This window comes from Manis javanica, chromosome 15 (assembly GCF_040802235.1).
Source record: "Manis javanica isolate MJ-LG chromosome 15, MJ_LKY, whole genome shotgun sequence".
NCBI classification, from domain to species: domain Eukaryota; kingdom Metazoa; phylum Chordata; class Mammalia; order Pholidota; family Manidae; genus Manis; species Manis javanica.
Genome location: NC_133170.1, coordinates 85,929,548 through 85,955,610, shown reverse-complemented (window position 1 = coordinate 85,955,610; position 26,063 = coordinate 85,929,548). Strand labels below are relative to the sequence as shown.

Below are 26,063 nucleotides of genomic sequence, written 5' to 3'. Positions count from 1 at the left end.
AAGAAGGTAGCTCAGGGACACCCCGTGGAAGCCGCTGCCCGACTGGGGGGAGCAAGGCAGCACCTCACCTGGACCAGCCGCTCCCGCGCCTGCACAATCTTCCTGCGCAGCCAGCGGCTCCGCGCTGTGACAATGGCCACGTGGCCCTGCACACACTCCTCCTTCTGCAACAAGAATGACACCTTGGTGGAAGAAACAGGACCCTCACCCCAGCAGGGACCCCAGGACTCCAGACACCTGAGGGCAGCCAGCTGTGCCTCTGGGCACAGGAGGGGCACCCACCTCACCCAACACAAACTCCACATCACAGAACTGGCGGCTCTCCCACAGCCGCCCATAGTCTTCATGCAGCGTGCACTTGGGGTAACAGGAGAACTGCAGGAGACACCATGGTGTCGAGGGCAGCCACTGCGGGCCCTGGCCCTGCCCCAGGCCTCAGGTGCCCTTGAGAACCCAGTGCCCAGCCCGGCTCAGCCCAGCCCCCTCCCTCCACAGCCCGCTGTGAGCCCCAGTGCTGCCCCACCCCTGCCCCTGCACTGGGGTTCCTGAGACTGCCCCGGGCCTAGAGACCCCACCCCAGCTGCTGGACTCCTCAGAAATCTGCCGCCTCACCAGGTGTGGCCCAGCTCTAGGCACCCTTGGACAAGCCTGCCCCCACCCGCCAGGCTGATGTGTCCACTACCGCAGAGCTGGCCCATGCCCCAGGGGCCCGGAGGCCCCACCTGGAACCTGTACATCTCCCCACTGCGTATGTTGTTGTCCACTGTGCCCCCGAAGATGTACATGGCGTCTGAGATCACAGCAGCTGCGTGGAAGAGCCTTCCGCTGGGCAGCTGGGTGGGGGAGTACATGTCAGCGGAGCTGGGCAAGGTCTCCAGCAGTGGGGCTGGCTGAGGCCTGGGGCTGGCCTGGCTGGGCAAGGACGTGGCACCAATGGCCTTGGAGGAGGGGCCACAGAGCAGGCCCCTAAGGGTGGCCACACGTGGGGCAGGGCCTGTGTGGCGAGTGGGCAGGACGGGCCCCTGTGGACCTTTGAGATGGACAGAGTGGGCAGGTGCTCAAGTCTCATGTGCTGCACCGACATGGCCCGGTTAACGGCATGGGCTCGCCCTGCATGCTGTGTGACCCCGACATGTACTTCTCCGAGCCTCAGTCTTGCCTCTGAGACAGGAGCTGATCACAGGACCAGCTTCGGGGATGATGACGCAGTAACAAGGGGCCCGCCTCACCTCTGAGGCTGGCGGGGCAGGCTGCTTGGCTGTGGTGGTGCCAAAGTCCAGGCCGAACACATCGCGGGACTTCCTGAAGGCCCCCCGCTCCTCAGAGCCCAGGGAAGGCAGCTCCTCGGAAGCAGATGCTCGCTCCGGCAGCTCAGCCCCACCGACCTGATGGGGAGAAACACGCAGGCGTGGGACCGGTCAGCACGGGCAGCCCTTTCCAGGGGGTGCTGTGGGGCTGGGCTTGGGAGGCGACGTGCCACGGGGTGAGGGAGCTCAAGGCACGGTGAGAAAAGGGGCAGGTGGTTCTCAGCACACAGAGGTGGTGGGAAGTGGGGTGTTAGAAGCCTGGGGCTGCGGCTGGAGAGCAGGCCGGGGGGCGCAGGGAGCAGGGTTGGGCGCCCTGGGAGCCCACTGAGGCTGTGAGGAGCCGGGGGGGCAGCAGGAGCAGGGGGCCCAGGACCTCCATGCCGCAGGTACAGGGCCTGGGTGCCCCTGCCCACCTGAGGCCCAGCCACGCTCACCTCGCTGTCCGAGCTGGGCTGGACGACCTCCCACGTCTGGAAGTCCACGTCATAGCAGTGCAGTTCATTGGGCAGCGTATTGTCCGCGGCACCCCCAAACACATAGAGGTGGCGGTCAAAGGCCACCATGGTGTGCCCGTAGCGCCGCTGTGGGGGCGGCGGGGAGCCACGGAGCAGGTGCTCCGTGGGGATGCGCGTCCACCTAGGGCACAAGACAGTGAGTCAGTGCCAGGGTGCGGGGGTGAAGGTGGGCAGCAGGCTTCCTGGAGGGCACTGATTCTACCCCACGGGGCTCCAGGCTGCCTGGGCCGCCAGGGTCTCCCGACGCCCATCCTGGGCTGCTGCTGGTCGCAGAGTCTGGATTCCTTCCCATCAGCATCCGCTGCACCCCGAGCTGAAGTCTGGCGCCTAGCTCTGGCCTGGAGCCCTCACCTCTGCCCTCCAGACACACCTCCGTCAGCCTCCCCCGGGCAGCGCCCACACCCCTGACAGCACTCAGGCCTGGCGTCTTTCCCAACACTGGTGCCCCTGCAAACCTGCCCCAGCCACCTGGCTGGGGCCTGCAGGACTGCCCAACGCATCTTCACCCCCAGGTACACCGGCCTCTGCTTCCAAACTCCTCTACCACACTGCCCAGCTCTCCAGGCCTGCCCCCAGTTGCTGGGAGTCCTCTGAGGACCGAGGCGAGGGTGGAGCAGCTGGCCTGCGTGCAGTGTGACCCTCCTCCCCGACTGGCCACCCAGGACATAAGAGCTGGGCGGGTTTCCTCTGCCCCGGATGCGCTGCCCTTCCTCTTTCCGGCTGAGGCCCCTGGCCTCCAGCGCTGCTCCAAGTCCCCTCCTGAGAATCCCACATTCCATTACCTCTCCTCCACTCGCTCCTTCAGCCAAGGCCCAGCCCACACCTCCCCCAGGGCTCAGTGTCCAGCGTGGGGGCCACAGGCCAGCCGGCAGCCATGGACAGCACAGACTATGAGGCCCCTGGGCCTGCGCACACTCCAGTCCCCTGCCATAATATGACACCTACGCCAACCACGTTTGTTACTGGCAGCTCTAACCAAGCCATGGATGGGGTTTGGGCGCCTTCACACTGGGCAGAGAGGCCAGCCCAGGAGAGCCTTGTCTGGCTGAGCGGCAGCCATGCCCCAGGGGCCTGCGGGGGCCCTCCTGCCCTTCTGTATAAAGACACCGCACTTCCCTGCCCTGGGAAGGCAGCTTGCTGGCTGTACGCAGGAGCTCACAGGAATGGCGCCAGACACAGGAGTGGGGCGCCAGCCGTGGGCCCGCCACGGGGCACTCACATCTTGTCCTTGAACTCAAACTGGAACAGGCTGTTGGTGATCTTGGCTCCGCTCTGCCCCGAGAACACGAACATCTTATCCCGGCACACGGCCACGGGGAAGTTGCAGCAGGAGGGCGGGATCTCGCCACTCTGGGCCACCTGGGTAGGGGAGGCAGCCCAGCTGGGCCCTCACGGGACCTGGGCACATGGGTGCACACCCACACCGCTGAGCTGGGGCTACATTTACTCTTGAAACTTCCGTGAATGAGGGTTCATGGGTCACTTTTTACAGGACAGATTAAAGACCTACCTCTCCCACCTAAATGGGCCCAGTTTTACACAGTTGGGGCTAAAACCATCACTAAAGCATAAGAAGCCCCAAGCGGATGGACAGCGGAACGGTGGGGCAGATCAGCAGCCGGCGCAGCAAGCACACCCGGCAGCACGCAGCCCTGGAGGTGGCCAGCGCTGGAGTGCGGATCATGCGCAGGCTCCACCACCCCAGGACAGGACGCCGTCAGAGCGGGGCTAGTCGCCAGGCCAGAGCTGCTGGAACTGGTCCAAGATCAGGCAGGCAGTTGGAGGGCAGCGTAAGGCCAAGCTTGGGCTTTGGCAAGGGGAACGAAGCGGTCCCCACCCCAGCCCAGCCCACTCTGCCCCCAACGCCCCGCGCCTCACCGGTCCCATGCTCCTCACCTCCTCCCAGCACGTGAGCTCCCGGTCCTGGAGGCCAATGGTCCACATGTCGTTTAACCTGCATTAGGACAGACGGGTCAGGATCCCCACAGCTGGGACTGGCTGCCAGGGTGGCTCGCCCCTAGCCAGGAGGCACGGTTCTGGGGGAGGAACACACCACAGGGATTCTGACCAGGGGCTGGTGGAGCAGCTGTCAGGTGGCAGCCTCCGGGGTCCGGGGGGAGCGGCACCGCCTCCCTGCTACGCAGGAATGAGTGGCCTCATTCACACAGCAGGCCGGTGTGGCAGGGTCGGCCACCCAGCCGGCCGACACCGGAGCGGGGCAGGGCCGTGGGAGAGGCACCGCCCACGGAAAGCACCGCCCACAGCCCTTGGAGTTCCTATGATGCTGAAGCTTGGGGAACGAGCACATGCTGCTTTTGTGGTAAAAAAACACAGCAGAGCCGATTTTCCAGAACAAGGAGTGAATGCCTGTGACATCAACAAGAAGCCCCAAGTTGCCCTGCACAGGGGACGGGTCCACCTGGGCCCTGCTGCTGCCGCCCCCTGCCCACTCAGCCCCTCAGTCACTCACCGAGCCTCAGTTCCTCAGCCCGCAACCCAAGCACCACCTGCCCCATCCTCCCAGCTGACGCCGTCCAGCTCCGGCCCCACTGCTGTGCAGACCAGCCCACCCCAGGCCAGCTGTCCAAACAAGGGCCAGGCTTGCCATCCCCTCGAGGCCCCCAGGAGAGACTTCAAGGGTGCCAGTCCTGCTGACCTTTACGGGGGTCAGGGTGAGCTTCACTCAGAGGCCCGCACCCCCTCCCTGCCCATCCTCCTCGTCTGCCCACCCCCACCCACATACCCACCCTCCTGACAGACCCCCGTACCAGTTAGGCCTGCTCAGAACACGTCCAGGGCTGCTGAGCAGCACACGAGCTAGGCCACCACCCACCTGGCATTGCCATCATAGCCAGCAAAGATCCACAGCTTGTCACTGTACACCGTGGCACCGTGGGCTGACCGAGCAACTGGCAACCTGGGGTGCAAGGAGCGGGTGAAGAGTGAGGCTGCCCAGCACAGACCTGAGCCTCTTGGCTCTGCAAGGCCCCCCAGGGCTCCCGAGCCACCACACCCCTGCCTGCTGACACTGGGGCTTGGGGGGCTCCAGCCTGGGCACTGGGAATAAGCGGCAGCCCGGAGGCTGACCTCCTGCAGCCTGAGCAGCCAGCAGTGTGATGGGGGTGTTCAGACACCCTGAGCTCACAGACCCCATCCCAGCTGCCTGCAGATACCACAGGGGTGCTTTACAACCGGGACAGGAGGAGCACCCCTCTGCAGTACAACACGCAGGCCCTGCTGCTTTCTGAAAGGAGGGTGCCTAAGTGCTAGGGGACACAGCGGACAGGCGCGGCCGGGCCCCCGCCTCCCGGCCACTCTGGGCCCCAGGCCCTTCATCTGTGATGCTGTGGGAGCCGGGCCCTGGGCCTGCTGCTGCTGGGGACCTAGTGTGGTGGCAGTCCCCAAAGGTGTCAGCAAAGCATCTCACCGTCCTTCAATTTTCCACTCTGTCCACTGGCCAGTTGCAAACTTGTATTCAAAGAGGTCATTTTTATTCTTCAAGTTAGAATTGGAATAAATGTCCCCAGTGTAGCCACCTGCGTAAAGAGTGAGAACACGTCACACCCAAAAGCAGCATTTCAGTTTTCAAACCGTGGGAGGCGGGAGCAGAATCTGGCCTTATTTAAAATGCATTTGGGTCTCCCACCACAACCTTTGGGGGGGCACCTAATGCACGCCCACCTTTGTACTAGGCTCTGGGGACACGGAGGTGAGCAGAACCCCAATCCCCAGCCCTGGGGGAGCAACCTTCTGGCCTGGCCACAGAGGCAGACAATTCCAGCCCAGGAGACCAGGATGTTCAGGGAAAGGGGCCCATGAAAGGCCCCCCAGCCCCATGTGGGAACTCAGAGGGCTCAGGCAGAGACAGCCTAGGGCAGACGGACAGGTCAGCCACGCACAGCACGTGAGCCCAAGGCTTGGTGGGAGCAGGAGAGAGCAGCTCCCGGGCGGTGACAGGTGGCTTACCGAAGACAAACATGCTGCTCCCATAGACCACGGCCGAGTGGTGGTAGCGGGGGGCTGGCGGGGTCCCTGTCGTGAAGGCCCTGGGCAGGAGGCGGGGGGACAGGGGGCAGTGGGTGTCTGTACGGGTCAGCCATGAGGCCCACACCGCCCAGGGCAGCCCCTACCACCCCAGCCTTCCTTTGCTTTTTGTATTTTGAAGGTGATACCTGCTCATTAAAGAAACTTAAAAAAAAAATCTTGCCAATAAGAAAAAAACAATAAACAGCACTAAAACTTCTGTATGATCCCTTTGCCAAAAACCACTGTCCACACCTTGAGGCCTCTCCATAGCTGTCCTAGGCATTATTTACGCCACTGAGTAATTTCTTTAAAAGGGATCATGGAGCAGATATTTTGTGATCTGCCTTTTTCAGCTCAGTAGTAGAATGGGGTTAGATCCTCACGCGATCCTAGGGCCGCCTAGTCGGACATTCTCACAGCTGCACTGTATTCTGCAGCACAAGCGGTCCACAGATTCTACTTAATTAAAAACCTATTAATACTGCCTTCCTGGGGCAGCTCCTTTTCAGAGTTTTATACTTAAGTCTTTTTAAACAAGGAATTGTAAAGCCTTCAGAGCGATTTTTAAAAATTAATCTGTAACTATTGGCTGTATTTTAAAACCAAGTGGGAGAGAAACACCACGTAAACTTCACTGGCAAGCCCAGCACCAGCCATCTCCTGGGCAGGGGTGTGCGGCACAGAGAGATGCCTGCTGGCGCGCCCAGTTCAGCAGTTCTGGGTCCTGGGCCAGACATCCTCCTCCATCACAGTGGAGCAGTGAGACCACCCCCTTAGGGCTGCTGGAGCCTAAGAGGGCTGCACAGAGAGCATGGCCCCCGAGTGGCACAGCGGGTCTGTGCTCCTGCACAAGCAGATGGCAGAGCTCATGAGGAAGCCCGGTACCTCCCAATCCTGGGATCCATTGCTCCCCCTCAGCTATGAGCTGCTCCACAGGGGGGTCTCCTAGCAGAGAAGGGGTGCTCAGAGAGGGAATGTGTCTTGCCCAAGGTCACACAGCGGGGGAGGGCCATCAGTGGGACAGAAGGCAGGACTGGAGTGCTGCCTGCTGCCCATCGGAGGTCTCCTGGCAGAGGAGGGGAGGGAAGGGGAGGCACTGCTGCCATCCCTGGGCAGCACCCTGCAGCACAGCCAGTCCTGGAGTGACCCACCAGCTGATGGGCACCACGTCAGTTCCCAGGGCAGCCCCTGGTCCAGGAGATAGGCCTGGTGACTTGAGGGCTGCCTAGGAAAGAATTTGAGGATTTGAAACTGGATCAAAGAGATTTCCGTACATACATAACTGGTTCAGAATAATCAATCCCTATCATGGACTGGGAAGAACCCAGGAGACAGGAGGAGACACCAGAGCAGCTCTGGGTGGGGCAGCCAGGTGCATGGGTAGCTCCTCCTCGGAGCTTCTCTCCAGCTTCCCAGGAGCCAGCACAGCCACTGGCAATCAAAGCCCAGCACCCTGCAGCTCAGAGGCCACCCACCTGCACCAGGAGCAGTCCTTCACGTCAAACCGCAGGAGGTCGTTAAGCATCGTCTTCCTGAAACACAGCCAGTGGGGGTGGGGTTGGTCCCAGTAGGCTCTTTGGGGTGGTGCCTGTCCAGAACCGGGGAAGTGGACACGGTGGCCCAGGGGACTGGGGGATGGGGCTTGGGGACTTAGCCAGGGGCAGGCAACCAGCCAATACCCGAGGGCCCAGAGCAGTGACCACAATGGAAGCCCCCCAGCTGTGCAGGCACCAGAGCCGCTACCAAGCCAGGATGGCCTCCTGGTCAGGACCAGGGGGCCCTCCTGGTGGCCCAGTGGCTGCCTAAGTGCTCACACCTCACCCCAGGCTCCAGACACCTGCAGGTCTGCACACCCCCCTTCTCTGAGGCTCGGCCACCGCAATGCAGTTGCCCACATCCCAGGGGAGGGCCCTTCCCTCCTCTCTGATCTTCTTGCTACATCTTTGTGGCAAATCCAGTGTTAACAACCACATTAAAGATAACAAATCCATGGGCCACCACTGTAGGCAGACCCTCGTGCCACCGCCCAGCCCTTGTCAGTGAGTGGGAGGAAAGGGCACCATCCCTTGCCAGGTCTCCAGGGGATGTGCTCTCCACCTCCGTTTACAGAAGAGGAAATCGCTGCGAGATAAAAGGGCCTGTCTGAGGTCAGACAGCCAGGAAGCCCAAGGCGGAGAAGCAGAGGTGTGACTGCAATCTCTCCCATTTGCCTGCCAGCGCCCCCCGCCACCCGGCCTGCGCCCACACGCTGCAGGCAGCCATCTTTCTTTGTATCCAGCCAGTCTTTACGAAGTTGCAACTAGAGTGAGACAGATCTGTATCCTGTTTCTTAGTGTCACATTGTAGCCAAAAACACTTCTGCTTGTTGCTGTGCAGCTGTCAAGCAAACTCTACTTGCCAGGGAACTTGACTCCTGGGGGTGCTCCCACTCACCACCCCGTGCAGGACACCAGCCTCTTTGGTTTGGGCGAATCTCACTAAGGCTGCAGTAAACTTATCAGTGGGCAGATACCTCTTCCAAATATCATTCCTTCATGTGACAAGCATTTTATTGAATTGTCTGGGTTACAGGTCCTGCCCCGGTGGGGCAGACAGATAATAAATACCTCTGGGGCCAATGGAACGGTAAGAGGTGCAGAAGGGAAGGGCTGCCAGTTGGTCCAGCTGGCAAGTGGTCAGGAAGGCCTCGCTCACAGAAGATTCAGGAGAGGGACAGAGAGGCCCGGAAGGAGGGAGCAGCCAGTACAATGGCCTCAGCAGAGGGATGTGTGGTGAATCAGAACCGAGCAAGGCAGGGTGTGGCCCAGTGCAGTGCAGGGCAGGGGGCAGGGGTGGCCTGAACGTGTAGGGCCCTGTGGCCACCAGGAGGGCTTGAGCCTTCACTCCGAGAGAGGTGGGGAGACATCCCAGGGCTATGAGTTGCGGACGAACACCTCTGACTTGCATTTCCAAATGGATTCCTCTGGCTGCTCATGGGGAAAGAGGCTGTGGGGGAGACAGGTCGGAAGCTAGAGATCACAGCCAAGGAGATGGTTCTGCCCCATCTGCAGATCCCCAGGGGCTCCTGCATAGCCCACCAGCAACAAGTTAACCCCCAGAGGGCCCCGCAGGACAGAGCCTGCAGCACGAATCAGAGCCTGCCCTTCCTGGGCTTCAGGCCAGGTCCTTTGGTTGTGAGACAAGACAGGATCAGTTGTGCGCAAACACCGTGCCCTCGGCCTCCATCCTGATTCCCTCAGGGCCTTGTGCCCACTGGCCCTCAGGAGCACTTTTGCAAAAGCAGGGCATGTGGCTGCCCCCACCGGGCAGAGCCCAGAGTGCATTTAGTGCCATTAAACCACCTGCCCACTCCCAAAGTCAGAAAACTAACTTCATCTTAGCCCTGACCATCCGGAGACCAAGCTTCAACTCTATATCCAGGAGGCTCCCAACCCTCCCAGAGCCAGAAGCCATCTGGTGGGCATCCCCAGCCTCTCCTGAGCACACTGATGACCAAGGGAGGGAGGGACACCCTGCCCAAACTCCAGGCCTGGTGCTGTCCTGCACCGTCTGCCTCCAGGCCCTCGCCCGTGCCCATCCCTCTGCCTAGCGCACTATTCCCTGGTGCCTGGCTCATTCTCACTCATCTTTCAGGTCATCAATGCCTCCAGGAAGGCTTCCCTGACCAGACCAGACGCCCCCTCTCCTGGTCCAGAACAAGCATGCCTAGTAGTTGACATGGCCTACCACACATTACAATAGCTCTTCCCCTCTGTATAAACCCAGCTCCTGGGAAACGAGTTGTAGAGAAGAAAACACACGAGGAGAAAGAAGAGGATGCCCAAACCAAGAGTTCACCTTGGCCATTATAATAATAAGAGTTCACCAAACAAAATCAGCCACAACTGGGACAGTTCCTGAGATGGAGGGGTGTCCACTAACAGAACATGGGGTCATTGCCAGGAACACTGTTTGCCAGAAATTCATGTGGAAAAACCCTTACAGAAAGTGAAAAATGCAGGAAATGAATAAAACTTCTCAGCTGCATGTATGTGGATGAGGCCCAGAGAGCAGTGGCAGGGAAGGAAAAGTGCCTGGCGAGGGGGCAGCAGAGCAGAAGTGTTTCTTTCAAAGCTGTGTTCACCGACTCAGAGCAAGAGGGACATCTCCACATCCTGAGCGTGTGCTACCCACTCCAGGATGTGCTGAGGGCTTCGCGTGCAGGGAGCCTCACAGACTGGGAAACTGAGGCTGAGTGCTTAGCTAACACCTGGAAAGATATCAGTGAGGCTGCAGAGGCCGGGTCTGGACCACCACGCTTCTCCCTCCCGGTCCAAATACCCTGATGCTCAGAATCACTCACCCATTGTCTCCACCAAACACATAGATGGCGTCTTTATAGGCCACCACTGTGTGTTTGCTGCGCCTGCAAAGAAAGGAGGGATGTGTGGGTGGTGGTGAGGCCAAGACCTCTTGGGGACACCCAAAGAATGAGACGTAGCACCAGGGCTGCCACCTAAATTGGTTAATACCACTTAACTGCCCAGATCGAAGGGGACTCCTAAATTCCACCAGTACCCCCAAAGGACCCTGCATGTGAGGACCCCTGTCACTGCCTTAGGACTCTCTGTACTCCCCCACCCGACTACAGAGCATGTGGGACACCAGCTTGAGACCCACAAACCCAGCTTAACTCTAGTACCTTGCTCCAGGCAACCACATTCCGTCAGAGCCCTCTCCCCTGCCTTGGACACCACCATGACCCCCCAGCTCCCATCACCGGGTCCCACCCCAAGGCACCTCGCCCTGGCCTCCTCCCTAGATCGCCTGACACGCCCTTTCCCCAAGCCCCCCGGAACCCCGCCGTACCGGGCGCCCACGAACTCGTCGCAGGGCGGGAGGCGCCGCCAACGATGCACCGTCTCGAAGGGCCCGAAGTTGAGCGTCAGGTACTCAACACTGTCCGAGCAGCTGTGGTCAAAGTCCACGCTCGGGGCCACCTTGGACCGCGCGCCGCCGGCCAGGGCCCCGGCCCCGATGGGGCCCCCCGAGCCACCCGGCCCAGCCATCCCGGGTCCACGCCCGATCGGCCGCCGGGTCTGCTGGACGTGCGGCCTCCGCCCGGGGCCGCCCCGAGGGACTACATTTCCCGGCGAGCCCTGTGCCCACCGCGAGACACTTCCGACCCGCGCGGCTCTCGCTTCCCGACAAGCCTAGCGGTGCCGGCGACTCCGCGGGCCGGCGCGGCGGCTGCGACGCGTCCCAGCGGCTGGCGTGTAACCTTCTCGGAAGCACTTCCCGAGAAGTACGGGCGCCCAGCCGCCCCTTCCAGTGACCGCAGCGTCCACTCCCCAGCCCCGTAGGGAACGCACTTCCCGGTGCCGGTCAGGCTCACGCTGCCCGGAGTTCCCGGCATTCCCTGCCTGCGCGGGGCTCGGCCTTGATCGTCCGCCGCTCCCGGGACCCCACGTGGCGGGTTCCGGGCCCCCGGCGGCCTACGTGGGAGCCAGCCTATTCCCTTCCTGCTTGCGCCCCCAGTTCTGGCCCCCGGCGGCCTCCCTCAGCATTCCTATTGGCTGAGTGCCGCAAAAGCTCTCCATTCTCTCTCTCACTTAATAGCAGAGCCGCAGTTTCTCTGGATTCTCAGTCTAGTCAATAGCACAGCCTGCAAAATGGAGATTCAGAAAGCTCTGCCTGGCCTGAGAAGAATGGTGTCCATCTCAGGACCCAGGTCCTACAGCCCCAGGTGGGCAAATGCCCCAGACTGCCAACGGGAGCTGCCTCCGACCTCTGAAGAATCACTGCTCATCTCAAGACCTTTGTGCGTGCTGTCCCCTCTACCTGGAGTGCCCCTTCTTCAAAATCCTGATCCAAGACACTTAGAAAAGCCTTCCCTAACGCCAGGAGCAGAATCAGTTGCTTCCTCCTCTGGGTGCTCATAACCCAAATTTCCCTAGTGTGGCACTGAGCATTCATTCTGCGGTTGTGCCTGTCTCCCCGTCTTTTGCTTTCTCCCTCATGAGTGTGCCCAATTACAGTGGAAGTCACACAAATCTGCAAATGTGTGCGTTTTAATTTTAAGATAATGTCTAATGTGTTGCAGGGTCCTACAGGGGACTGGTCCCAGTACAGGGAGACAAGGCAAGGCCTGTCCCGCCTCCACTGCCAGCCATCAGTAGCAGCCCAGGCCTTGCAGGGGAAGCAACTCCTGGAGGCAGCAATGGCCTCTGTGGAGGTGAGCCAGGCAGCCCACGGCAAGCACTGGGAGGGCTCAGGTTTTGCCCTGGGGGAATCCTGGGAAATTGTGGAGGTTGGCACCTGCCCCCAGGACTTGGTCTCTGTCCCTGGTGCCCCAGGGTGCCTGCCCAAGTCTGCTGCATGCGAACTCAGGATCCTTTCCCTGTGAGCCAGGACATGTCGCCGGTCCTGCAGGAATGAGGGAAGGAGTCAAGACAGAAGAGAGCAGGTTCCCCACTGGGCACCACGAGCAGCTAGCTGGTCCTTGAGGACAGCAGGGGGCTGCTCTGTGCCAGGCCCTGGTGCCCAGCAGAGATGTGGACTTGGGCAGAGGAGGGGTAGACCGTTTGGTGCAGGCTCTGGGCTGAGGTGGGAAAGGCTCAGAATGGTCAACAGGAAGCAGACGACCACATACTTGCTGTGCAGCACAAACAGCCTTTTTGAAGGCAAGAGGGAGAGACAGAGAAGGCCAGGGAGAGAGCATGTCATTCATCATGTCCCCTCTGAGTTCTCTGTTGTTCCTAACCTGAGACCTGTTCCTATCCCACGGACTCCATGCTTTCCCCAGTCAGTCCCTGGGAGCTCTGTAGGTAGGCTGAGTCCACAAGGTGACTCCCACTGGCACCACGACCAAATGAGGTAATGGCTGGTATCCAGTGTCCCCCAGATGGTGAACAACTACCCTACATCTCTGTGCAGGCCATCTCCAAGGGTATCATTAGCTGAAGTTTCCCACCTAGCTTCTGCAAGGCTCAGCACCACCATGTGCAGTCAGGTGTCTCGGAGCAGGTGCCTGCTCAAGCAGTGGGCCTTGACCCTTCCCACAGCGCTGGCCCTGCCTTGGGATACAGCCTCTTTCCCTTCTAACCCCAAGAACTGATCCAAGACAAACAACCAGTGTATTCCCAAACCACAACCCTTGCCCCACACCACCCCATAGCCCTGATGCCCCACAGACTGCTGGGGACCAAGAGTGGGCAGAAGGGTCCTGGAATGCTGTGGGAACAGCTGGCTGCCATGAGTAGCTTGATACAGTCCCTTGGGGGACTTCTTCCCCACCCCCAGGCCTCCGATGCCCACACTCACTCCACCTCCCGCTTCCGGATGGCACGGCCTGAGGCCAGCACCTCGGCAACCTTGGACACGATTGGATCGTAGTTCATGCTGGCAACTGCGATCACCTCGTCGCCTCTGCAGGGAGAGGGTGGCTGGGCCTGAGGACTGCCCAGCAGCAGCCCCTCTTCTTGGAGACCCTGATGCACTTCTGTCCTGGGGTCCAGGGAGGAATCTTACCCGGAACAACAGTAACGCCCTGAGCACTCAGCCCTCCTGGCTTTGCCTTTTAAGGCTTGGCCCAGAGTGGGCTTTGGGGTCCTTGCACGACCCTCGCGGAGGCTCCAGCCTTCCTCCTCAGTGGGGTTGCCAGGGCTGGGCTCCCATTCTGGGATACCCACTCCCTTTCCTCAGTGTAAAAGCAGGTGTCGCACCCATTTCGGTGTCCTTAAGTTAAAACACCCTTCCTCGGTGCGTGGCAGCTGGCGTGATCACTGCCCCATTCCTCACCTTTCCGCCCCGCGCCTCCTGCCTAGCTGCCTCCCTTTGCCGCTCGGTCCACCTCTCAGGTACGCCCCCTCCTCTGGAGCAGGGCTTCTCCGGAGTGAGGTCCCCTTCCCGACCGAGCTCCCGCTGCCTGGCGCCCCGCTCCACCCGTTGTTCTCACTTGGTGTAAAAAGCCACGAACTTCAGCTCCTCCAGATCCCCCTGGATGATGACGTCGTCGAAGCCTTCTCCGTACCCTGCGGGCCGGGCAGGCGGGCGGCGATCACGTGAGCCCGGCGCAGGGGAGCGGCGCCCCCGCCCCCAGCCAGTGACTTGAGCATCCATGGCCCCGCCCCCGATCTTCGCCACACCTCGGCCCCGCCCCCGCCCGGGGCCCCCGTTACCCGCGTAGCGCAGGCTCCTGCCGAACATGGCCGTCCACAGGTAGGGAACAGTGCTGATCTCCGCCTCCTGCGCCAGCATGTTCTGGGCCGCCACCCGCCCTGCGGGACCCGAGGTGGTGAGGGCCCCGACTCTAGCCCTCACCACCCCTACACTGCCTGGCCACATCTCTGGGGACTGACCCCCACCTTGTGGGGCTACTTCTCAACTCCGGAGAGGTCAAGTCATCGTTGCTCAGCCCGCGGCGCGCCCTGGGTTGCAGCTGATTGGTGCAGAGGGGACACCTGGCTCCAAGCTAGCCACTTAGATTGCTTCTCTAGAGAATTTGAACGGAAACGTGGGGTTGTAGGGTGCCTGGCAATTTCAGGTGTGCTCGCAGACAGCTAATCCGACACCTCAGGTCTGAAGCGGGAGGCAGGAGGTCGGAACACAAGTGTCCAGGGAAGGAGACAGGACGGCCACTCCCCAGGGCCCCGGAGAGAACATCAGGGTGGTGTCCCAGTTCATAGGCGGTCCCTGCACCCTTTAGCCGGACGCCTGAGAGAACCCCCTGGACATCCCGGTTAAACCTCACTCATACCCGTCTGACGACAAGCGGCCTGTGGTTCCTTAAAACCTAGCACCAACTTTAGACCTTGGACCTAAACGAAACTTGGTACCCGGAGTGGAGTTTCTGGCAGTAGACACTCAGATAATGTGAAGGCAGAGGGCAGGGGAGGGGCAGGGATTCTGATGCCCCCCCTGGGGCAGCTCGCTTGCTGTCACCAGCAGCTTAGGGGCCCAGACCAGCCGTGTGCAGTGAGGGAGGCTGCAGAGGCTTGGTGACCCGCTGCGGGGGGTGGGGGTGGCGGACGCATTCCTCAGAGGGCACAGCAGCTCCCCACTGAGTCCAGGCTCCCAGGCCCAGAGGGCAGCGCCCCAGGGGCCTACATGAAGCCAGAGCCACAGATCCAGTCAAGTGGCCCATTGGAGACAGAGGCACTCAGTGGGGAGCTGGCCCATGTCCTTCTACATCCCTTTCCTCTCTCCCCAGGTGCCTGAACAGGGGGGTGAGGGATTCTGCAGAATGTGTGTCTGTAAGGACAAAAGGACAGGAGAGGCTGGTGGAAGGGTGGCCGGGCTGGGGCACTTCCCTGGCTGGATGGGGTGTCCTCGGGGTGCTGGAAGGAGGGCTCTGGAGGTGGGCCACAGGGCTTGCCCTGAGCTGGCTCTATCGCTCCGATAAGGCTGGACACACAGGCCACCACAGAGCCTGCAACGACTAACCCAGTGACCAGGACCCAAGGCCAGCAATGGAGGGGTGGCAGAGGGGAGGCTGAGACTCCAGGACAGCCTCCCGCCCCTGACCTTGCCATGGGGCTGGCCATACCCTGCGCATGAGCCATCTGCCAGTGTGGGATATTCACTTTCCTATTGTTCCTCCAGGCCAAGGGGAAGGTGACAGCATCGCCAGCCGCAAACACGCCTGGAACATTGGTCTGCATCATCTGTGGGGACAGGGTTGGGGCTCTGCATCCCAAGATGGCCTGCACCCGCCACCCGGCCCCCAGCCCAGCACCCTGCCAGCCCCACCCAGCCCCACCTTGTTGACTGGGATGAAGCCCCGGGAATCCAGATCGATGCCACTCTGCCTCAGGAAGCCCGTGGCGGGCACAGCGCCTGACAGGAGAGGGGCCTTCTGCTCCCTGGTCTCCCCCTGCCCAGAGCCTATGTGCCCTCCATGACCCACAGTGCAGTCCAGCGGTCCAGCCCCAGATGGCCGCCCAACGGGCTGCCCGCCTGCAGGGCCTTCATGTGCCTGTCCCCTCTGCCCGAATGCCCACAGATGCCCATGCCTCCCATCAGGCCTTAGGCATCATCCCCTCTGAGAAGTGCTCCATGAAGCCTGCTGGGGTGGCAGGTCAACATGCCATGGCTCCCCAACCCCTGTGCTGCCTCCTCCCAGCTTTGTCCCTGCCCAGACTGGCACTTCAAGTGGACCAGGGGTCAGCCTGAGGCTTGTGTCCCCCACCTGCACAGGACACACAGGACAGGAATCAAGTGTTAGTGGGCAGTGATCATTGGGAGCACCCTCTATGCCAGGCCTGGGATAAGGCTGTTATGCCCATTCCCCATGTGAAGTGGATACAGTTGGGGTCCCCATTTTAAAGACGGGGAAACTGAGGCTCAGGGAGAGGAAGGGACTGGGCCAAGGTCACTCTCAAGCATGTGCCAGTGGTCCTACTCACTAGCACCCACTGTCCACCCACTCACCAATGCCCACAACACAGACGTCAGCCCGCACGACCTTGCTGCTCTTCAGCACGACCTCCTTCAGCTGTGGGGAGGGGGCAGGTGAACAGATGGGCCAGCTCCACGGCACCGTGGGGAGGGGACTGAAAGTGGCAGGGGGCCGGGAGAAGGTCTCACCTTTCCTTCCTGGGCCCGCAGCTCCAACACCTCCGTTTGCATGTAGAATTTGACCCGGTTGTTCTCAAACATCTGTCAGAGCAGGTGGGCAGGTGATGAGAGCTCAGCCGGAGGCCGAGCTGGGCTCCCAGGGTTCAGAGGGTTCAGAGGGTCCAGGTGCTAGGGTGGGCTCACCTTCATGAGCGCGCGACCCACACGCTCCCCCAGGAAGCGCTTGAAGGGTGTCTCCTCCAGCTCCACCACGGACACTGAGTGCGCCTTCTCCACCAGATAGGCAGCGACCTCCATCCCTGGGGCCAGGGTGGTGGGCAGTGGGTTGGCACCCGCACTTCCCAGGGTCAGGGTGCCCTGGGACTGGCCACCGTGGCCTGAAGCCCTGCCCCAGCTGCTCACCCAGGAAGCCGGCCCCCACGATCACCGCACTGCGGCCCCGGGCCAGCCTCACCACGCGATTGGCATCATCGGGTGTCCGGATGGTGAACACGTTCTCCACCTCTTTGCCTTTGCAGCTCAGAGTCTTAGGGCTGAGATGTGGCCAGTGTCAGTGAGGGGCTCCTGGCACCCCAACCCCTCCCGTCCTGGCTGATGTCCTGTCCAGTGTAAACGGGGTGAGGGAGATCCCCTCCCACCTGCTCCCCGGTGCCAGCAGCAGCTTGCTGTACTCCATCTTGAAGCCGTCCTTGAACACGACTTTCTTGTTTCTCATGTCCACCGTGACCACCTGCAGCCCCCGCCGCCAGGAAGACCACGGGCCTGGGCATGGAGCTGGGTCTGGCCACCCAGTCCTCCAGAGCCCAGCCAGCTTCTCCGGGCCACCCCCCAGGGGCCATTCCTTCCCCTGGGCACTCTTTCCTCCCTCACCTGGCAGCTCCTTCTCACCCTGTTCAGAGTTCACCTTCCCCTCAACTCCCTCCCTGCGGTCCCGAGGTTCACCAGTGCTCCTGCCCTGGCCCGGGCACACAGCCATGCCCCCACTCACTGGGACTCTGCATGTCCCCACCAGGGAGCTCATCCAGGGCTGTCCCCAGGCCTGGAGCAGCCCCAGGGGCCTGGGAGGCCAGGCCAGGAGGGCAGAGCATGGCCTGCCCCTCCCCAGGCCCACATGGCCCTACACCCTCCTCGGTTCCTACTGAGCCCTCCCCAGGCCTGTTCCCCAGCCCTGGCCCTGCACCTGGGCCTCGGTGAGGACCTCGACGCCACAGGCTCGGAAGAACTCCTTGGGCCTCAAGGCCAGCTGCTCAGGCTGTGCGTCCAGGGACTGTGGGAGAGGGAGACAGCCATCCTGAGGTGGCGCCAGGCGGCACTGTCGCATTCCACGACAGAGGACCCCCACCTCCCACCTTGCTGAGCTTGGGCCGGTCGTAGGGGAGGTGCCGGTCCAGCGTGCACAGGACGATCCTGTCCGAGAAGCCCTCCTGCCGCAGCGTCTCGGCACACACCAAGCCAGCTGCACCTGAGGGGAGGGAAATGTGAGTCAGGGACCCCCTCTGCCCTAATCCCACCCTGCCCCTCCTGACCCCACCACCAACCTGCGCCCACAATGAGCACATTAGTGCTGCCGCCGTGGCCAGCGCTTGGAGAGATGCACTTGGCCATCATCTTGGTCCTTCGTTGCAGCTGCAAGGCCTGGGGGTGGCCAGGGAGTCGGGGGAAGCTGGGATCTGGAGTGACGACCATCTTCCTATGCCATCATCCCAGCAGGCCAGGTCCTGCTATTCCAGTCCAACCTCATCCCCTCTGTGCAGCCCTTCACTGTGCTCCCCAGCCACACATGTTGCAGTTGCTCCCACCGCAGGGCCTTTGCACATGCTGATCCCTGGGCCAACATGCCCTCCTTGCTTCTCCCTTCTGCCTGAGCCCCAAGCCACCCCCTCACCTGCTTGCTGGCTCGGACGTACACCTTCTCCTTCTCAATCTTCACCTGCAAGGGCTAGTTCCTTAGAAGCAGCCTGGGGGTGCTCTGGCCCCTGCCTGCACCCCCAGGCTCCCACCCCACTGCACACCCCGCCCCACCTGGAACTTGTGCAGACTGTCCAAGCCAGGGAAGTCCTCCAGGTCCCCAGTGCTGATGTTGAAGCAGGCGCCATGCCAGGGGCAGCGCACCCGGCCGCGGGACAGCACACCTGGGGAGGCAGTGCTGGGCCAGGACCACCAGCAAGAACTCCTCCCCAGGGATCCCTGTGTCCCAGTACCTGCAGGCCTTTCCCCAGAGCCCAGGAGACCCCACTAATAGATAAGGGCCCAGGAAGGAGCCAGGCTGGTGTGGGGCCTGGTGGGGCTTGGGTGTGAGCCATCCCCTTGTGATGGTGCCCCAGTCAAGGCCCCTTCAGGGGCACCCACGCCCTCCTCCCATGTGCACCAGGACAGCTCACCTTTCACCAGAGGTGCACCATAGTGTGGACACTTGTGGCCCAGGGCGTGGAACTCCCCGTTGTCCTTGACCAGCAACACCTTCCCCCAGCCCAGCTCTACTTCCCGCATCCTAAGGAGGAGCTGTACTCAGGGGTCAGGCCAGACGCCAGGCACCACCTCCTGGCACCTCCTCCCAGAGTCCAGCCTTCTGGGAAGCAGGCCGAGACCAGCAGAAGCCACAAGGCGGTGGCTGGGGTGGGCGCTGGCCAAGGGCCCCTTCCAGGCTTTGTGACCTCCCCCAACCCTAGCCTCCATCTTGTGCCCTCCCACCTCGGGCCCTCTGACCCCCTCCCAGGCCCAGCACCTACTGGCCATTCTCAAGGTCCTTGACATGGCAGATGGCAGCCTCCACACAGTCCTGCGCTCCAGGGTAGGGATGAGGGGCGGGCAGGCGCTCCTCGGTATGGAAGTGGCGGGCTGTGCCGTTGCCCTGGTAGGCCCGGGGGCTGCCCTTCCCACTGGCTGACAGCTCGTCCTTGCCCCGCTCCTTCTCCGGCAGCACCACCTCGATCTTGAGTTCCACTGTGGGCAGGTGGGGCAGCGCTGTGAGAGCCCAGCTTGGTCACCTCCTCGCCCACCCCACAAGCTCGGGGTGGGGTGGCCCCTCTGAGTCTGGGCTCTCCCCTGCACCTCCATCTATCCAGAAAGCCAGCTACACCACCTGAAAGAGCCTTAAAATTAGCAAGAGGAAGCCAGGGTAGTTGGGGCAGGGGGCATGCTGGGTCACCTTAAATTAATTTCAGAAGGTTATCTTTTTCAGTAACAAAATTACGGAGGGGTGAACAAACGAAGCTCCGTCAACCTTGAAGCTGCCCTTTCTCCAGGAATCAGTGTGGAGGAAAGGCCCTTGGTGCCCCGAGTTTTGCTCTGATTCTGGCAATTCATTAGGCCTTCTACAGGCCACAGGTGTTACGTGCAGGCTTTCCCTCTTTGCCGTGGCTGCCAGGAGGCTTGGAGCTAACCAACAAACCACTACGACCCAACTTCTAATCTAGGTTATGTACGTTATTTCCTCCGGTATTAACCACTACTGAAGAGGTAGGTGTTACTCTGTTTTATAGTGAAGGCATCTGAGGTCCAGAGGAGGTCAAGCAGGGGCCCACAGCCACGTGGGTGGCTCAGAACCCCTGGACGAGGGATGAGTCTGCTCTGTGGGTGAGCAGAGGTCCTCTTGCCCCTTCCTGCCACCAGCCTGGACTTGACGGCTTCCAGCTTGACTGCATCAGCAGACGCCTTGGGGCTTTCTGGAAGGGGGTGGAGGGTGCAAACAGCCTGGCCTGGCTGTTAGCTGGGCCCCTGCCAGCCTTCCTCTCTACAGCTTTCATAGCTGGTGTCAGCTGCATCCAGAGTATTTTTCTTTTTAATTCTTTTGAAAACATTCTAACACCATTACACAGAGTGAGGAAAATGCAGGAAAAAACACACCCCACCCGAAAATCCCCACCTGCCACAGCAGACATCCAACATGGTGGTGTGCTCAGCGCCCTTCCTGCCCAGCTTGGCCACGGAGTGAACCTCCCTGCCCCCTGTCAGGCCAGCATGTGAGGATAAGGGGCTGGGGGCCTGTCCTCCCAGGCTCCCGGGCCGGGCCAGGCCAGGGTGGAGAATTAGCACGGCGTGAGGGAGCACGTGGGGGCTGGCAACATGTGATTTGTGTCTGGGTGGGTGGGCAGGAATGAGCCAGGGCCGGGAGGGGTGGCCGCCTGGGCCCAGGGAACTGCACAGGCAAAGACCCGGGGGTGTGACTTTCGGTCCTTTGCTTCTGGAGTGTCAGGCCTGAGGCAGAGGGAATGAGAGGCAAAGCTGGGAGAGCCCAGAGACTGGTGCCCCGGGATGGGAGAGGTACCTCCTGTGCCCGCTTAGGGCCCACGCTGTGCCAGGGGCTTAGCTTCCATCACTCAGCCGCCTTCCCTGCAGCAGCAGCCCAGGAGGCCGGATTATCACTGCTAAGAATTCTGTTTTTTGTTCCCTTCTAATTAGAAAAATACCCCAAGCACACTGTAGGGAATTTGGAAAATGTGGAAAAGAATAGAGAGAATAACAATCTCTAGCTAACTCCCCACTAGTGTAGGCCCCATGGGTGCTCTAGGAGAGGGTCTTCTGGTTGGAAGTTGGGGAGGTGGGTCCTGCACCCTCTATGTGCAGGCCCTATGCACCCCCCTCCGGGGTGGGGTTCACACCCCAGGCCCCAGACCCCTGCACATGAAGACACTGAAAAACCAGCCATTGGTAAGTGATGAAGGATCCTCAGACTGACGAGAATAACTGTATTTTAAGAAGTTGAAAATACGTTGTGTACACTTCTTTTCCCAACCTATAGGAAAGTTAGAAATACAGAATCACAAACCCTGGATTCCCATCACCCTGATTCACCAGTGGGATTGAGCTGCACTCGGTTTTGCACGCCCTGTTTGAACTTGAGCCAGACCCTAAGTGTGCCCCTGATGGGTCAGGGATGTCCTCGTCCTCTGGTGGGGACTGATTTGGAGGCCCCTGCTTGAGCCCCTTTGGGCCTCAGGTGCCTTCATTATAAAGCAGAGGTAACAGTGCCCACCTCTTTGGTGGTAGTGAATGTGGAAGGAGATAATATATATAACCCAGATTAGAAGCTCAATAGAGGAAGTCAGGGACTAGTGTTTTATTGGTTAGTTGTGAGCCTCCTGGCAGCCATGGCAAAGAGGGAAAGCCTGTAGGTAGCACTTGTGGACTGTAAAAGGCAGGTGACCAGATGCCAAGAGAGCTGCCCTTTCTCCTAATTCTGAACTTACAAAGGGTCTGGCCCAGAACACTTCCTATCAGGAACACAGCCACCAGAGCATGAAGAATACACAGGGAGCTCAGGAAGTGTGTGCTGACGTGCTCCAAGCCACAGAGTCAAGTAAGCTAGAAAGTGAAGAATTTCCACCAACATACAATGCTTGCTCTGGTCTCCCTATGGCCCCTGCGGGCCCCAGCTGAATTCTCATGTTCCAAACACACCCTGAAATTCCCTGAGCCTTACCTCTGATCTGCCCAGTGTGAATGTCTAGGGCCTAAGGTCCTGCCGGCCTGCCACAGACTCACAGGGGAATCGTAGTGGCTGGGAGCGTTTTGCAACCATTATATGTGCCTGCTGTGTGCTGGGCCCTATGCAAGGCAGAGCAGCCTGCATAGTTATTAACCCCATCTTACACATGGGAACACAGAGGCTCAGAGAGGTGAAGTCACTTGTCCAAGGCTACACAGGCAAGAAAAAACCATGTTAGATTTCAGCTCAAGAGCCCAAGTTCTTAGCAGTGCCCCTGGAGTGGTAAGTGGCCAGTCCCAGAACCGGGATCCTGGGACGAGAGCTCTCAGGCAAGCTACCCCACTGGGGTCCTTTGAAAAAAGCCACAGGTAGAATTTTCTGCCCAGTATCTCTCGCCTGCCCAACAGTCCTTCAGGAGCCCAGTGTGGGACCAGCTGGCTTCCTTCTGTCCACTTCTGATGGAGGAAGGCTGAGGTCAAGACAGTAGACAGCATCTGCCCAAGCCACACGCAGAGGCAGGGAGCGCAGCGGGCCGGGCCCAGGGCTAGTGCCCGCAGCCCAGAGTGGGAGGAGGGAGAGCCCCTCCTGGGGCGGGTGCAGGGGGCCCTCGGTCTGGCGGGGCACCGCAGGTCTCCTCTCGCCCCCATGTCCTCCCTCAGACGCAAGAAGAGGGGAAAAGGTTCACAGGCTCCAAGGTAATGGAGCCGATGGGTATCAGGTAAGGGGCGCTGGCCGGGAGCGGGGGCACTGGCCGGGCACTAGGGAGGCCTCCCTGGCCTTGGTGTCCTGCTCTGCGACAGGCCTGCGGACCCTTGCCTTCCTGGGCGTTGTGAGGAGGGAAGAGGCGAAGTGGGGGCTGAGACAGCCTGACGGGGTTCTCCATAGAGAGGGGACCTAGACCTGCACCAGTACCCTGGGAGGCCCCCACCCTGGGCTGCAGCTGCTTGGGCCGGGCTGGTGGGATTTCCTGTGCAAGTGGAGCAGTGAGCCCCCCCCTGAAAGGCTAAGAGGCCCAAGGTCACATGGGGTCAGGAGGGGCGAAGGCGGCCAGGACCTGTCCCCTTCACCCCCACAGTAACTTTGAGAGATAGGCTTATTTTGTAGAGAGGAAAATGGAGGCTCAGAGAGGTAACTTGCACGCCCAGGGTCACAAAGTGGCCGAGGTGTCCCCAGAGACCCCCCACCCCAGCCTTAGGGGACACTGCTCCCCTCCCCCACCCTGCAGCAGGAGGAACCCTCCCCTCCCCTTTCAAAGACTCAGCTGCGACTCCCACCACAAGCACCCCAAGTCCCAAATAAGGAAGGGCACCCAGTGGAGGGGGGCAGGAGCAAGGTTCCAGGCCGCCAACCCCCTCCTGTCTGCAGTGAATTAATATGAGGAGCCTGCCGCCCAGCCCGACCTACTTTGGAGGCAGAGGGGGAAAGGCAGGAGGAGGGGGGGCAGGAGGAAGGAAGGAGGGGGCGGGGGGCCCGAGGGGAGAGGAGGTACCTGGCTTGGGCTTGGAGAAGCACCCGCCCATGGCGAGCGGCCGCAGATGGTGGGGGGCAGGTACACAGACGGTGGGTTGTACGGGCTCAGGGTGTCCCTCGTGGGGCTGGACCCTCTCGGCCTACTGAGGTGCTGGAGCTGCCTCCAGGACTTTCTGGGGACAGAGGGGATGTCGGTAGGGACCAGGGCTTTGCAGGGGTGTGTGGGCAGAGACACAGATAGATTGGCAGGGGGACTTCTGCAAGAGGCCCAGACCTGAGCTGGGAACTGCTCTGTGCAGGGGACCCTGGACACGCCCCCTTTGAGGCCCTGCAAGCTCAGCATGTCCCCGCCCCCCATTCCTGGGCTGTGCCCACTGTCGGGGGAGCCCTCTGTCCCATCCCAGCCCCACAGCCGCCTTGTCTAGGAAATCCTCCCTGGTTTCTGCTGCCCCCTTAAAATCCTACAGCCTGGGAGCCCTGGGACCCTCCAATCTCTGGGGAGGCCACCGTGCCCGGGGTCAAGCCCCAGGTCACCTTGAGCAGATCAGAGGCCTCCCGGTCCTCAGGCTGCTCCTTCCTGCAATGGGGGCGACATTTCCTTTTCCCCGGGGCCCTGACGCTGGCTGGCAGTCGCTGGATACCCACCTGCTCCAAGGACAGCCACTGCTTCTTGCTCCCAGCCCAGCAGTGGACTGAGGCCTCCTAGTCCTGGAAGGCAGGGCCCGGGGGGCAGGGGTCCAGGAGGCTTCCCAGCCTCCCCCCTCCTCCCAGCGTGCTGTGTCCAGGAGGAGCTGGGGTGGGGGTGGGGGGTGAAGCCAGCCAGTCCACTGGTCCCCAAGGAAACCCAGCTCCACGGTGAACAGAAGTGGGCGGCCAGCCCAGGCCTGATGGGGTTGGGGGAAAGGCGGGCACACAGCCCATGCCCAGCAGCCACGAGCTCCCACCGCCCAACCCCCTGCTCTTCACAAAAGCTCACCAGGCCTATGGCACTGAGGTCATGCCCAAGAGCAGATAGAGAAACTGAGGGGCCAAGGGCTTGCCAAGGTCAAGCAGCAGGTAGGGGCATCTAGGTGGCCTCCCACCCTCCTCCCATCTTAGTTCCAAGATAGGCCAAGTCCCAGGAAGCCCCCATATTACCTGCCAGCTACCAGCCTGGAGAAGGAATTGCCCGGTCAACAAAGAGCTCCCTGCAGCCAAGGTGCTCTCAAGGCCACGGGGTGGGCCTTCCGGAAGATGCAGCGTATAAGGGTGGACTTTGGAAGGCCTGGGACAATAGTTGCCCTGTTTACAGCTGACCTCACCGCAGTCCATCCCACTGTCCTCCCCTCTGTTTCGCTTGGAGGTTCTTCCTGAAGCCTAACTCAGGGTAGGGCTGGGGCCTACATGGTCTGGCCCAGATCCCAGACCCCTGGGTGGCTGCCTGGGAGCCAGAAGGCCAAGAAGTTAGGAGAGGAAGGCTGGAGAATGACTGTTCACTGCCTGGCACCTGATCTTACCTGCCCTAGAGCACCCATTACCGTCCTGGAGTTGGCAGCACCCAGAGGCCCCTGGGCACACCCATGCCTTTTCCCTGACTTGTCACCGCCAAGGCAGGCCTGTAAAACCTGGCTGCCACTTGCCTGTGTCCTCCCTGGGCATGTGGGGCGCCTCCCCAGAGCCTGGCTTCACCTCTGGCTCAGCCCTGCCCTCCTCCTACTAGCCCAGCCTCAGGCTTCACCTGCTAGGCCACAGATCCCAGGAAAGCTGGGACCTCAGCTTGCCACCCAATGCCTGTTTGGGCTATTTCCTCCCTTCCCAGGTGCCCAGGTGTCTAGATCCTCTGAGGCCTTGGGCCTGGAAACACTTGCTGGGGGCTGAAACTTCTCCAGGCCTACTGTGTGCAGGCTGGCTTGAGCCTTCCTGCCTCCTGCAGGCCTGGACACCCTCACTCAAAGGCAGAGGTACTTGCTAGTGGCACAGAGGAAGGGGCCCACAAGATTTTGCGGAGTGCCCTCCTTTGCCCACAAGCTGCCCTATGCTGGAAAGGCAGCACAGCGTGGAAGCGCTAACTCCCGGCTCGGCTCAGAGGGGACAGGCTGGGCCCAAGAGCCTCCCCCGCTACCCCCCTAGACCAGCCCCCTCCCTCGGGTCCTGCTCTTCACTGAAGATCCCGCGGGCCCTCCCCGCATCCACGGAGCGGGTGGGGAGACTGCTGCCTAGCTGGGTCCTCAGGGGCTCCCAGACTCCTCAGAAGGGCTTCTGACTCCTCTGCCCGGCACAGCCAAGTTTGGGGGCTCCCCGCCCCCTCCTCCCCTCCCGGACCGCGGCGCAGCGCTCTGCGCACTCTCCCTGGGTTTGCACGTGCGGCTCCCTCTACCTGGGACGCCCTTTCCACTGCCTTCCCGCTCTCCAGGTCCCCCCCGCAGCCCCGCGGCCCTGGAAGGGGGCTGACACGTAGTGGGGCCCCGCGGCGAGCGGGGGGACCGGCGGCGGAGGGGAGAGGACGAGGGGCGCTACGGCGCCCAGCCTGCCTCGCTCCCGGCGGGTGCCGACCCCAGCCCCCAGTGCACCAGCCCCGGGCCAGGACCCCGCGTGCGCGCGCTGGCCCGGAGAGCCGAGGCGGCAGGGCCGGCTCCCGGGAGCCGAGCCAGGATGGCGGGATCGGCGCCGGGGTCCCGGGGGCCGGGGTCCCCGAGGCGGATGCTCACCTGGGCTCTGCGCGGCCCTCCGCTCCGGAGCCGCTCGGGGCCGCGGCCGCGGGGGGCAGGGGGCGGAGCGGGG

General features: G+C 61.5%; 2 protein-coding genes across 14 annotated transcripts in view; both read right to left on the bottom strand.

Annotated features, from left to right (window-relative positions):
• LZTR1 (leucine zipper like post translational regulator 1) overlaps positions 1-13,765 on the bottom strand; it is an 18,193-nt gene extending 4,428 nt beyond the window's left edge. Inside the window, exons 1-13 of one of the 2 annotated variants that reach the window (XM_036993185.2) lie at positions 13,628-13,765; positions 10,191-10,253; positions 7,324-7,380; positions 5,789-5,868; positions 5,250-5,358; positions 4,656-4,739; positions 3,719-3,776; positions 3,042-3,181; positions 1,742-1,943; positions 1,230-1,385; positions 723-833; positions 283-375; positions 69-164 (exon numbers count right to left, since the gene is read on the bottom strand). In XM_036993185.2, coding sequence (XP_036849080.1) covers positions 69-164; positions 283-375; positions 723-833; positions 1,230-1,385; positions 1,742-1,943; positions 3,042-3,181; positions 3,719-3,776; positions 4,656-4,739; positions 5,250-5,358; positions 5,789-5,868; positions 7,324-7,373 — 1,179 coding nt within the window. In that variant the 5' untranslated portion in view covers positions 7,374-7,380; positions 10,191-10,253; positions 13,628-13,765. Of the gene's footprint in view, positions 1-68; positions 165-282; positions 376-722; positions 834-1,229; positions 1,386-1,741; positions 1,944-3,041; positions 3,182-3,718; positions 3,777-4,655; positions 4,740-5,249; positions 5,359-5,788; positions 5,869-7,323; positions 7,381-10,190; positions 10,254-10,696; positions 11,748-13,627 lie in introns of those variants that run through there. The other variant, XM_073223758.1, reaches the window with a different exon arrangement.
• Positions 11,883-26,063, bottom strand: AIFM3 (AIF family member 3). 12 transcript variants are annotated; one of them, XM_036993193.2, is made up of 23 exons: positions 25,991-26,063; positions 24,441-24,567; positions 23,949-24,187; positions 23,323-23,476; positions 19,135-19,348; positions 18,787-18,896; positions 18,428-18,537; positions 18,291-18,335; positions 17,944-18,040; positions 17,755-17,867; positions 17,586-17,672; positions 17,044-17,135; positions 16,808-16,938; positions 16,589-16,704; positions 16,415-16,486; positions 16,259-16,322; positions 15,588-15,664; positions 15,375-15,492; positions 14,008-14,106; positions 13,785-13,860; positions 13,151-13,255; positions 12,480-12,500; positions 11,883-12,253 (listed from the first exon to the last, which is right to left on the bottom strand). In XM_036993193.2, the coding sequence occupies exons 4-23, from the start codon at positions 23,351-23,353 to the stop codon at positions 12,214-12,216; spliced, it is 1,818 nt and encodes a 605-aa protein (XP_036849088.1). In that variant the 5' UTR covers positions 23,354-23,476; positions 23,949-24,187; positions 24,441-24,567; positions 25,991-26,063; the 3' UTR covers positions 11,883-12,213. The 12 variants fall into 12 exon arrangements, with proteins under 12 accessions (XP_036849088.1, XP_036849084.2, XP_036849083.2 ...); XM_036993189.2 differs by having other exon boundaries at positions 23,949-24,094; XM_036993188.2 differs by having other exon boundaries at positions 23,949-24,011.